General features: G+C 38.6%; 1 protein-coding gene across 4 annotated transcripts in view; it reads right to left on the bottom strand.

Moving 5' to 3' along the window:
- Nucleotides 1-13,287, bottom strand: part of KIAA0895 (uncharacterized protein KIAA0895 homolog) — a 73,907-nt gene that overhangs the window by 57,360 nt on the left and 3,260 nt on the right. For 2 of the 4 annotated variants that reach the window (XM_006929310.5, XM_003982951.6), the window contains exons 2-3: nt 9,721-9,790; nt 92-1,158 (exon numbers count right to left, since the gene is read on the bottom strand). In XM_006929310.5, coding sequence (XP_006929372.1) covers nt 92-116 — 25 coding nt within the window. In that variant the 5' untranslated portion in view covers nt 117-1,158; nt 9,721-9,790. The remainder of the gene's footprint in view (nt 1-91; nt 1,159-9,720; nt 9,791-13,287) is intronic. The other 2 variants (XM_011280498.4, XM_023250500.2) reach the window with 1 other exon arrangement.

Here is a 13,287-nt window from a genome sequence, read left to right on the forward strand (position 1 = left end):
GGGCTCCGAGTCGCCTCACACCCGTCGCCAGGAGCCGGGAGGACACTGTCCGCCACCGCCACCCCAGGGGCCAGCCCTTCCGGGCACTCACCCGTCACGCGAATGGACTCCAGCATCGTCCCGCCGAGGCCGCGGGCGGCTGGCTGGCTCCAGGGGCGCGGGGGGCGAGGGCCGGCGAGAACCGGCCGGACTGCCTCTAGCCTCGGGCCGGGACCTCAGAGGAGGGGTCGCGGCGGCAGGCTGCTCTCCGCGTCCTGGGGCAGGATAAAGCGGACAAGGACCGACGAAGACGTGCGCACCAGGCTGTGAGAAGCGCTCCCTGCAGACCGCAGGTGCTGGAAGGTACACACAGCCGCTCTACAAGGGGCAGCTGCGCTAAGAACCCACCGCCGTGACGTTGCCGCTCCCCCGTTGCTAGGAAACGCTCCGCGCCGCGGCGTACGCTGCGCTTCACAGAGCTTGCCCGCCACTTGGGGCGCTGGCGCAACGGCGGCCGAGTTCGCAGGAAGAAAGAGGAGGGAAGGAAACTACAACGCCCGGCGAGCACTGCGCAGGCCCGTGGCCCCGGAGATTTGTGGGCTAAGCCCCAGGACAGACTTGGTTCTTCGGTTGCTGGTGTACGTGCATTGTGTCTGATTATTCTTGTAGAGAAGACGTTTGTGCCCTGTTCAAGAGGGCTTAATGCTGCGGTAGCTTCACAACTGAGAGGCGGTGTAATATGACAGCCCAGCTGTGTATTGCAAAGCCAGTCTTCTCTGCCCTTTAGTTAAAAGGTTCGGAAAAGCTAAAACAACTTTAGATTGAACGGTGTTCAGTATTTGCGGAAGCTCAAATACATTTCCAAGTTGAATATCCCAGAATAATATCCTTAATACTAAAAATACAAATTTTAATTTATGATTGTGCAATTGATACGGCTGGATGTTGTCCTTCGCTTTGTTATTCCTTGGGAAATGTAGAGAGTATACCATTCAACATTTTTTAAGAGCCTGATGTGTGCAAGGTTCTGAGGCAGGCCTGGAGGACATAAGGTAAATGACATAGGTCTCACAGAGCTTACAGTCTAGGAGGAGCTCACAGGATAGTGTTGGCACTTTCAAATTTCTGAGCCACATTTTCTCTTCACCCTTTCTCAAGGTTGAGACAGGACACAAGTAGCTGACATGTGTTTTCAAACCCAGGAACAAAAGAAAAGTTACGTTAACATCATAATCTAGAAATAACAGAGAACGTGTGAGAATTTGTATCTTTTTTAGCAATTAGGAGTGAACAGTGGACATTTGAACTATCACAAGTAGTAGATAACCTCACATTATATTGTCTGAAAATCCTGTGAATACTATCTTCAAAACATATCTGGAATCCAGTCATTTCTCATTATAACCCCTGCCACTATTCTGGTTCAAGCCACCACCATCTCTTGTTGGATTATAGCCATAACTATAAATGATCTCGGTTATTTCCACCCTTGCCCTCTTCAGTGGCCAGTGTGGTCCTGTTAAAAAGTCAGATGTCACCACTCTGTGCAAAACACTTCAATGGCTTCCTTTCTTTCCTCTGAGGTCCTTTATGACCTAGCCTTCCGTCATCTCTTTGATCTCATGTCCCACCACACTCCGCCTTGGTCTTGTCCAGACACGCTGGCCTCCTTGATATTTCTCAACTATGCCAAACACTCTTTCACCTCAAGACTTATGTAACTTGGGATTTCCCCTGCCTGGAATGCTCTTTCCCCAAGCAGCCAAAGGACTAGCTCCTTCACCTTCTTCAGGACTTAATCCAAATGTCACTTCTCAGTGAGGCCTTTCCTGCCACTCAATTTAAAATCCCACTTCCTTCTCAGATTTTCTTCCGTACTTCTCTGCTAAATTTTTTCCTTTAGTACCAAACACTAACTTATTGCATAGTTTACTGATTTATCTCCATTGTCTGTCTCCACTCCTAGAATAAAATTTCCATAAATACAGTGATTGTTGCTACCTCACTGCTATATTCCTGGCATCTAGAATAGTACCTGGTACACAATAGATACTCAATAAATATCTGTGAATCAATGAATAAGTAGATAATAGAAAGTATGTATTTTCAATGATAACTCAAAGAAAATAGAATGATATAAAACAGGCATCTGGATAAAGAATACATTTTCAGGGGTGCCTGGGTGGGTCAGTTGGTAAAGTGACTGACTCTTGATTTTGGCTCAGGTCAAGATTTCACAGGTTGTTAGACCAAGCCCCACATTGGGTTCTATGCTGACAGTGCAGAGCCTATTTGGGATTCTTTCTCTCCCTCTCTCTGTGCCTCTACCCCCCACCCCCCACCCTCAAAAATAACTAAACATTAAAAAAAGAATTAATCTTCAGTTTAAAGCACTTGAAACAGTTTTTTTTTTTTTAATTTTTTTTTTCAACATTTATTTATTTTTGGGACAGAGAGAGACAGAGCATGAACGGGGGAGGGGCAGAGAGAGAGGGAGACACAGAATTGGAAACAGGCTCCAGGCTCTGAGCCATCAGCCCAGAGCCCGACGTGGGGCTCGAACTCACGGACTGCGAGATCGTGACCTGGCTGAAGTCGGACGCTTAACCGACTGCGCCACCCAGGCGCCCCAGCACTTGAAACAGTTTTGAGCAATGACTCCTTGCATTCACAAGGGCAGTTATTCTTTCAACATATGTCCCAAGGAAAAAGGCCTATAAATGAACCTTAAAAACCTGAATTCCTTATGTACCTAAAACTCTGACATATGCTTTTCAAGTTTGCTATAAAATGTATCTATTAAAGTCACTGCAATTTAAGAACTAATTTCTCAGAAACATAAAGACTCCTAAAAGATGCTTCCAAGTCACATATTCAGCATCTACGTAAAGAATTTACTCTGAATGCTTTTACTAAAGCATGCTTAATCATATTGTCCATATCCATTACATTTTGAAGAAATCAAGATATGTTATTTTATTCATTCTACAGGTATTTATTTATACATAAAGCATTGAGCTTAGTGCTTTTAGACTACATTATAAAACATGATACCCTCAAGAAAATTACTGACTAGTTAGGAAAGGGTTTACACACACACACACACACACACACACACACACAAACTAAAGTTAGAAAAGGATGTACACTAAATGTATACCTCCCTCTTCAACATTCCATTGACCTTAAGCATTCCCCAAATAAGCAATTTGATGATGCTCCTGTAGTTCATGCACCTACATTATTTCATTCTTTACTTTTAAAATTATTTTTATGTTCACCCTACCAATATTTTCTTGTGGGTAATTTTGATTTCTAAATACTTTTAGTGATAACTGTTATTAAAGGTGCATATCAATTTAATCAAACCATTCTGAAAAGATATTCTTTGTGTACCATTAGGCATTGAAGTCCTCTTGCTAACCAATTTGTGAATACAAAGAGTTTATCTAATTTCTTACAAAACTAGTACTGTTATCAGCTTCTTTTACCATTCCTGCCTATGCAATTATTCATCCTCATCAAGCTTTGTGCATCTGCTTTGTTAATTATTGATTTGTGCTATGCCTGCTTAGTATTTCCATTGGGTACAGCATCTGCAGCTGTCCACTTGGCTGCTTTTGAGTCAGCATTGTTTTTACATATCCGACAGAACAATGAACAATTCCATCTTTCTGAGAAACTTTCTTTATATCCGTTTCTATATAAACCGTTAATATTGAGACAAAAGGATTGATGTGATTATCAGTTACTACTCCATTTTCAAAGCACTGACTGCAAAATAAAGTTAATAATTTATTAAAACTGCCTTTAATAACTTATATTTAAGGATACACTTCCCCTCTTTATAAAGTTTGACTAAACTAAGGTTTTCCAATGTTAGCCAAGGATGTCATTGTAGTTATCCTACCATAACATTATTCTTCATTTTACGTTTATAGTCATTTTTACATACACTACCAATATTATATTGTGGATCATTTTGATCAATATCTTTAATGATGACTTCCATTCAGGTCTTAGATATGAAAATGATGGAAAAATAGCAATTTTGATAGAAATATTATTCTTTTGTGTGTGCTAAGATTTTTGTTATGGAAAAAGCTTATATTTTTCTTATTTAATAGTAACTTTTATTTAACTCAAATGTTAATCTGTATATCCATGTACATGCTACAGAGTAAACTATTCACAATCAATGGAGTTACTGAATAAAAAAAGTCAGCCAAAATATCTCTGTAATAAGAGAGGATCATTTTTGTTTTGGTTTTAGAAAAAAGATCAATACCTTCCTTTTTAGAGACTTAGAATACATTTGATCATTTACCTTGAATGGTGGAGCTGTGTAGTAAAGACCAAGAAAAAGGAAAAGAGAGATGGGGACAACTGGAGAAAGCTGCTAATTAATAAGTATTGCAAATGCTAGTGGAAAGACAACTCTATTTCATCTTCTACAGGAAAGGTTCGTTTTGGTGAGAGCTGATCAAGTATATATTATGCTTGAAACTGAGAAAAGGTTTAATTTCTTAAAAAGTTATCTCAGTAGCTAAAATAAATTAGAACATTCAAATCACATGTATTCACTTAAATTTTATTTTTAATTTTTTAAAAAGAGAGAGAGAGTGAGAGAGCACAAGCGGGGGAGGGGCAAAGGGAGAGGGAGGAAAGAAGAGAGGATAGAAGGTTTGAAGCAGGCTTTGCACTGTCAGGGCAGAGCCCAATGCAAGGCTTGAACTCAGGAACTGTGAGATCATGACCTGAGCCAAAGTTGGACGTTTCACTGATTGAGTCACCCAGGTGCCCCTCACTTAAATTATAGAGAAGACTTCAAAAAGGGGGGAAGAGAAGCTTGTAGAAAATACTTTTGACTTTTATTCCTGTTTAAAAATTTTTTTCTTTATGTTTATTTATTTTTGAGAGAGAGAGAGAGCCAGAGATAAAGACAGAGCATGAGCCAGGGAGGGGCAAAGAGAGGGAGACACAGAATCTGAAGCAGGCTCCAGGCTCTGAGCTGTTAGCACAAACCCTGATGCTGGGCTTGAGTTCATGACCTGAGCCCAAGTCTGACACTTAACTGACTAAGCCACCCAGGTGCCCCTTTCCTTCCTGTTTATTGGAAACAATTTATAACATTCTGTGTCACTGAAAATATAGCAGTTGAGGAAAGTTATTCTGCAGCAGTCTGCTTTTATAGGAGAACAGAGCGACTCTAATTGCAACACCCCATCCTTAACAAACATTAACAGAAGCCTCAGGGCAAGCTGTAAATAATGTTCCTTGACTCATAAAAGGAAAAAAAAAATCCAACAAATAGTTTCTGTGACTCTAAAAAAAATTTGGGGGGGGTGCCTGGGTGGCTAGTCGGTTAAGCAGTCGACTTCGGCTCAGGTCATAATCTCACGGTTTGTGAGTTCAAGCCCAGCGCCAGATTCTCCGCTGTCAGCTTGGAGCCTGGAGCCTGCTTCGGATTCTGTGTCTCCCTATCTCTCTGTCCCTCCCATGCTTGCTTGCTCTCTCTCTCTCTCTCTCTCTCTCTCTCAAAAACAAATAAAACAAACAAAAATTTTTTGAGTGGCACTTGATTACTTTCAGGATGTCTGTTTTGAGAGAGTGGAATGTTTTCAGTATGTCTTTTTCAGGAGAATGAAAAGCCTTAAGTGGGAGAAAAATCAAAGAATTCTCTGTGAAACCTCCTCTTCCTTTTCACCTCAATGAAAATAGAAGAGCAGAAAAATCCTGAGAAACACTGATTATTTTGATAGGATGTTTTGTTGTTAGTGATTGGGGGAGGAGGGATATTTTTTAAACAGACAAAAAAAATTGCCTATCTTAATTATATTTTGAAAAAAACAAGATGTGCATTAGTTTAATCCTTTCACAGATATTTAAGTGTCTCCTATATACAAGGTAAAAAGATGATGAAAAGAACACAGTACCTACCCTGAGAGAACTTACTCATAGTGCATACATACATATGTGAACATGATGTACATACATCAGCCAGTCTTTGAGCACATACATCAAGGGTGCTGTGGTAAGAGTCTCGGTTCTCTAGGAACATATGTTATAGTGGGAGAAACAAACAAGAATCAAATTAACAAATGTGTGTTTACAGATACAGATAGGTGCTATGAAGTACAGTAAATCAGGAAAGTATGCTGGATGGTGACTTGTAAGGGGGGTGTCAGGAAAAACCTCTTGAGGAAAAGACTTTTGAGCTGAGATCTGAAGGAGAAGAGTCAGCCATAGTAAATTTGGCAGGGGTGGGGTGAGGTGGGTGGGAGAGACAAGCATTCTAAATGGAGGGAATTGTAAATGCAAAAGCCCTGAGATGGCAATGATCTTGCCATGATCCTGGAACTACATGAAGGTCAGCATGACTGGAGTCCAGCGAGCTGGGGGAAAGTGTTAGAAGAAAAGATCTCAGAAGTAGGCAGGGGCCAGCATAAGGAATTTGGACTTTATTCTAAGTGCAATCAGAAGCCACTGGTTCATTTTAAACAGGGCAGTGACATAATATGGCTTATTTGTTTTTAAAGATTGCACTGATTGTTCTGAGGACAATGGATAAGAGGTTGAGAATGGAAGTGAGAAAACAAGATAGGAGACTTATAGTGGGCCAAATGGGGGTGCTGGTGACTTAGAGTGGAAATGAAAGCTGTAAAAAGGGAAAGAAGTAGGAGACCCAGCACATAGAGGAGTTGATCCGCAGGCTGACTTTGTGGGGAGGAGAGGAAGGAGGAATTGAATGTGACTCCTAGGTTTTTGGCTTGAGCAACTGAGTGGATAGTAGTATCATGTATGGAAATGAAAAAAATTAGGGAAAAAACAGGTTTAGTGGGGAATTCTATTTTGGTTAAATTTAATATGCCAGTTAGAAGTCCAAGTCAAGATTGCAAATAGGTGGTTGGATATTAGAGCTCAGAGCTCAGGGAAGAGCTTATGCTAAAGAAATAAATCTGGGAGCGATCAGTATAGGGGCAGCATTTTAAATCAATGGGACTGATGAAATTACCGAAGGAGTGTGTGTAGGCAGATAGGAGAGCTCAAGCTAGAATTTAGAGTTCTTAGTCATCTAGTTGTGGAGCAGAGGAAGGGATCCAACGAAGGTTTTCTGTTTTTGTTTCTTTTTTCCAAATATACGTATATACACATATACACACAGAGTAATATATACATAACTATACAACAATATCTGTATATATGTGTGTATACAAGTGTTTTTTCTGACTTGTTTAAGATTAGCTGGCAGACATGATGCCCTTTTACCCCTAAATACTTCAGATTATGTATGTATATATGTAAATATGTGTGTGGGTGTATGTGTATGTGTGCATGTACAGACAGAGGGAGAGAGAAAGAGAGGGAATGAGAATAAAGCAAATGTAGTAAAATTGTAATATATTAAGAATCTAGTTGAAAGGCATCCTGGAATTCTTCTACTTTTTTCTATGTGTAAATGTATAAAACTTTTGAAACTTTAAGTCTGAAATTGTATCAAAATAAAGTGGTGCAAATTGAGTACCACTGTAGAAAATGACCTCACTGTAGGCTGGGTGGGGAATCTTAGAAGACATGATATTCAGCTGGCCTCATATAGATATCCAAAGGTATTGTGGGAGCATTTCAGTAGCAGGATCAAGGTGAGAAACAAGGGATGTAGCAGAGTAGGGTTATGTTCAGGAAACAGCAAGTGAGTGAGAGTTTTCTATTTTTTGAGCACTTTCCTTGGCTCTAAACATTAAGCAAAGTGAGTAGTAAACTCTTTTGCAGAGTTAAAAGAGTGGCGTGGGAAACCGATAGAAAATTTGATAGGTATTCAAGTGGATAAGAATGAAAGAATTTTGAGAACATGAAACATCCAGTTACTTGGGATAGATATGAAATGGAACTGACTCAATGCTCAGCAAGCCAAGAATAATAGAAAAAAAATAGAAGGTTAGAAATTGGCAAATTAGATGCAGCAAGAAGGACAAGGGCCCAAGGAAAATGGTATTGAAATGGCTCCCCTTGGGGACTGGCTGGGTAGGGAACAGATAAAACACAAAGGGGGCTAGGCGATGTTTGGGGGAGAGACCTGGAAAGGGCCAATAATACGTTCTAGAAATCTTAGACTAGTCACAATCTTCTTGTTTCCTCATGTACTATTTTAAGGGGCTGAATTAGGTGATCCCTGCCAGCTCTTATATTTTTTTTTTTTAATTTTTTTTTTTTCAACGTTTATCTATTTCTGGGACAGAGAGAGACAGAGCATGAACGGGGGAGGGGCAGAGAGAGAGGGAGACACAGAATCGGAAACAGGCTCCAGGCTCTGAGCCATCAGCCCGGAGCCTGACGCGGGGCTCGAACTCACGGACCGCGAGATCGCGACCCGGCTGAAGTCCGACGCCCAATCGACTGCGCCACCCAGGTGCCCCTCTTATCTTTTTTTAAAACTCCCTTTTCACTAAGCCTCCTTTTAAGAATTGATTAAGCAAAACTACTGAGCAGGAGGCTTCATAGAAAAGGGCAAGGTGGAAGGTCAGGGCCAATACAAAGCATGAGCTGTAACATTTTAAATGTGACCAAAAGTTGGAAAAGGAGAATGGACTGAAGGTTAGGGTTAGGAGGGCTTGCAGGGTTAGCAAGAGTGAGCAGCAGTAGAGAAGAGGTAAAGATTCAAGAGTACAATCAGGAGGCCAGCTTTGGGGTTTGAAATCTTAGAGATGGAGCACTTCCAAGTGTTGATTAACATCCATGTGTGGCCATACATGGGATAGATGAGCAGAGGAGAAGAGGACATCAGTATAGTTGGAAGGTCTGAGGAACGGTGAGGTCAGGGTGTAGGGGACTGTAATCACTGAAGGTTCATCAGCAAACATTTCTTGAGGGCCTATTACATGTCAGGCATGAATGGTGCCGAGGAAGACCAGGATGGGGTCCAACTGCAAGAAGCGGGGAAGTGGGAAGTGAAGGTGGATGTCACAAAGGCCCAAATGTGTCAATTTGTGAATTAATGAAAGAGTAGAAGAATCATAGTCTAAAAGTAGTATGCGAAGAGAAATTTTGAAGTGTTTGGGAGGTAAAGAAGTTCAGGACAGACATCAATGGAGTACAATGAATCTCCTCGTATCAAATTTAATTTTTGATGTTCAATAGAGAGATTTTGATGTTTAAGAAGCATTGGCTTCTGCTACTTTGTAATATTTAATAACTGCTTTTCTTTAATATGCACCATTTAAAAATTTAAATATTGGTTCTCTGAATATAACTTAAAAAGTCTAGGTATGGAAATGTAAAATTATCAATATATAAATTATAATGTGATAAGTACATAAAAGAGTTCTACCTCTTTATGAAAGATTTGCTATAGTCCTTTAGATATTAATTCTTTTCATATCCTTATTCACCACTTGGAAAAGTAAAAAAGGAGATTAAAGCTGTGTAAATTTTGAGAATAATCTATTGAGTGAAGAAAATATGTCTGTAGTTCCACTGGGTTTTAAAAACAATACAATATGTTCAGAAAGCACAGTTTGTTTTCCCTCACTTTGGAATATGAAACATTTTCATTAATTAAGTTAGAAAAGAAAAAAAAACCTGATACTAAGAACCATTAAAATGTGACGCTAGGGGCCATTAATAGCAGGGTTCGTAACAACTAAAACAGCCCTTTCCAGTAACATGTATAACATCCTTTGATTGTTCTTATTTCTTCATTATAATAAATGCGTAAAAGAAGTGGCCCTTCAGCCAGATAACCTGAAGTAGAGAACTTGACTTTAATCCTTCTTGCCACTGCCTTGTGGTTAGACCTTGGCCTTTTCTCTCCCTGTAAAAATAAGAATATTTACATCATTGTATCATTTGTGAATGAAATGAGAATGTGTGTGAATGTGTTTTGAAATAGTAACTGTAAATATACAATATTTAGAGTGTCTTTATTGAGTAAATGCTTTCAAATTTTTGTGTTTTTAGCCCTCTATCAATTTTATCTGTGACACACGTAATATTTCTTTTGTTGAAAAGGATCTTAGAAGGAGCAAATACTCATTTACTTGTATTACCTTTAATCTACAATGCCTTGATTCTATTCTTACATAAATGTAATAAGCTGTGATCTTTACCTAACTAACTTGAGAGGTTGCAGTTTTCACAGGGAAGACACTTCTGATGATTTTTAAAATATTTACATAATTTAGGCCAAACTGTATAGTCTAACTACTAATAATCATGTGATTACAGCATGCATTTCTTTTCTTTACTTCTTTAACTTAATAGTTAAAATGAATTTTTTTGTTTAAAGAAAGAAATTCCAAGAGAAAACCATGGTTACTATTTTTCAGGACTTTAGACATAGCTCAAGGGCACATTTAAATCATTATTGTGTCTTTAGTGACCAAAATAAATACATAAACTGAAATGTCAAAAGTATAAACAACTAGCATTTGAAGTCAGGCAGATCTAGTTCAAATTATTAGGTGATGGTCTGACCACTTTGTATCTCAGTTTCCCTATATCTAAAGTAGGAATAATAGTTATTTTCTACTCAATCATTTAATATCTACTGAACTCATATTCCCAGAAGGTGGTATAAACAAGACATGTCCCTGACACTCCATAGCTTACCCTCTAGTAGGAGAGGCAGATAATAAACATAAATACATAACAAAAATACTTCCACAAAAGTGGTAAATGCAATGGAGAAAATAAATCAGAGTAATAGGATGGAAAGTGACTGGGGTGAGGCAGAGAGGAAGGGTGTGGCCACCAAATCAGGGAAATCTTTGAGGAGGTAGTACATTCCAGCTCACACTCATTTAATTAATGAGGAGCCAGGAGCCAGATATGGGTAGATCTAGAGGAGGAGTTTCTAGGACGTAGAAAGTTCTTGAAAAAGAAAGGAATTTGGTCTTTTTTTTTCCCCACAGAAAAGAACTATGAGGTTAGAGCCTAGTGAAAAAAAGGGAGAGTATTGTGATATTTGTGGATATAAGGAAGGGCAAGCAGAGTCTAGCTTATTTAGGGCCTAGTAGATATGATACAGAATTTGGATATTATTCTATTATTGCAATGGAAGATACAAACTAGCTCTGCATAAGGAATTAACAATGCATAATTTACATTAAAAAATCCCTTTATAAATAAATTACTAAAACTAATAAGATAGTTGAGTAAATTTGCAATAATCTTTTATGTTCCTACATACCAGTAGTAGTTTAAAAATAGTTAAAAAGATATTATATGTGAAAGTAGCAACGACAACAATACAAAGGAATAAATCAATCAGTTTAAATTTTTGTATGGGAGCACATTATAAACATTTTTGGAGAATATTAAAGTAGGCCTAAATTAATGAAGATCTACCATGTTCACAAATAGAAAGGCTCAATAACACAAAGATGTCAATTCTCTCCAAAATATGTGATAAATTCAGTACAATTCCAATAAAAATCTCAAGAGGATCTTTTTTAAATTGTTTTTCTTTAATGTATTTTTGAGAGGCGGGGTGTGGTACAGAGAGAGAGAGGGAGGTACAGAATCTGAAGCAGGCTCCAGGCTCCAAGTTGTCAGCATAGAACCTGATGTGAGGCTCGAACTTACAAACTGCAAGATCATGACCTGAGCCGAAGTCGGATGCTTAACCGACTAATAAGCCACCCAGGCGCCCCTCAAGAGGACTTTTTTTTTCTCTTTGTGGAGCTTGACAATCTGATCATAAAATGTATATGTAATAACAAGGGGCCAAATTAGCCAAATCACTTAGCCAAGCCAAGTTAATTTTTAACTTATCTACCAGATATCAACACTTACAATTAAGACAGTTTGATATTGGGAGAGAAATAGCCAAACTAGTAGAAGAGAATAAAGTGCTCCAAAATAGACCTACATCTCCATAAAAAGCTGATATATTACAAGAGTGGCATTATAGGTCAGTGGGGAAAGAACGGGCAAATAATTAAGAATGGGCTAAGACTTTTGGTTATTCACATTAAAAAAAAATCAATCTAGATAATTTAAAGGCAAAATGATGAAAACAATACTTTTTAGAAGAAAATATGGGAGAACATCTTTATAACCACAGAGTAGGGAATGATTTCTTGAGACCAAAAAGCATAAGCCCAAATGAAAATATATATCTAATTACATTAATATTAAACATTTATGTACATCCAAGATATCCTAAAGTGCAAAGATGAGCCATAAGTGAGGAAAAGATATTAACAATCCAAAAAGAGTTATTTTTCCAGAAAATACTAAACAAACAACAAAAAGCCTATGAATCAAGGCAACAACAGATGTTCGCGAGGATGTGGAGAAAGAGGATCTCTTTTGCACTGCTGGTGGGAATGCAAACTGGTGCAGCCACTCTGGAAAACAGTATGGAGGTTCCTCAAAAAATTAAAAATAGAACTACCCTATGACCCAGCAATTGCACTACTACGTTTTTATCCAAGGGATACAGGTGTGCTGTTTTGAAGGCGCACATGCACCCCAATGTTTATAGCAGCACTATCAACAATAGCCAAAGTATGGAAAGAGCCCAAATGTCCATTGATGGATGGATGGATAAAGAAGATGTGGTATATATACACATGGAGTATTACTCAGCAGTCAAAAAGAATGAAATCTTTCCATTTGCAACTACGTGGATGGAACCAGAGGGTATTATTCTAAGCGAAATTAGTCAGAGAAAGACAAATATCATATGACTTCACTCATATGAGGACTTTAAGATACAAAACAGATGAGCACAAGGGAAGGGAAGCAAAAATAATACAAAAACAAGGAGGGAGACAAAACATAAGAGACTCTTAAATATAGAGAACAAACACAGGGTTGCTGGAGGGGTTGTGGGAGGGGTGATGGGCTAAATGGGTAAGGGGCATCAAGGAATCTACTCCTGAAATCATTGTTGTACCATATGCTAACTAACTTGGATGTAAATTATAAAAAATAAATTATTAGATTAAAAAAATAATCTCTTTACCCAAGGTGGGGGACCTATGAATCAACAAGAAAAAATCAAATAGCTGCATGGCAAAGGACATAGAGTTGAAATTCACAGAAAAGGAAAACTGAAAAGCCAAGAAACATATGAAATAATGGTCAAGATCAGGAGTGATAGGAAAAGTGAATACAGACTAGAATGGCAAAATCTAAAAAGTATCTGACAGATAGGGAGGCCCTGCAGTAGTAGGCATGCTCATGCACTGCCGACTGAAGTTAAAAATTGTGACAATAATTTTGAACAGTAATTTATTTTTAATATCTGGCAATAATATTGAAACATTTATCGAAATGATCCTCTAATTCCTAGGTATATTA

Source organism: Felis catus, chromosome A2 (genome assembly GCF_018350175.1).
Source record: "Felis catus isolate Fca126 chromosome A2, F.catus_Fca126_mat1.0, whole genome shotgun sequence".
Classification (NCBI taxonomy): Eukaryota; Metazoa; Chordata; class Mammalia; order Carnivora; family Felidae; genus Felis; species Felis catus.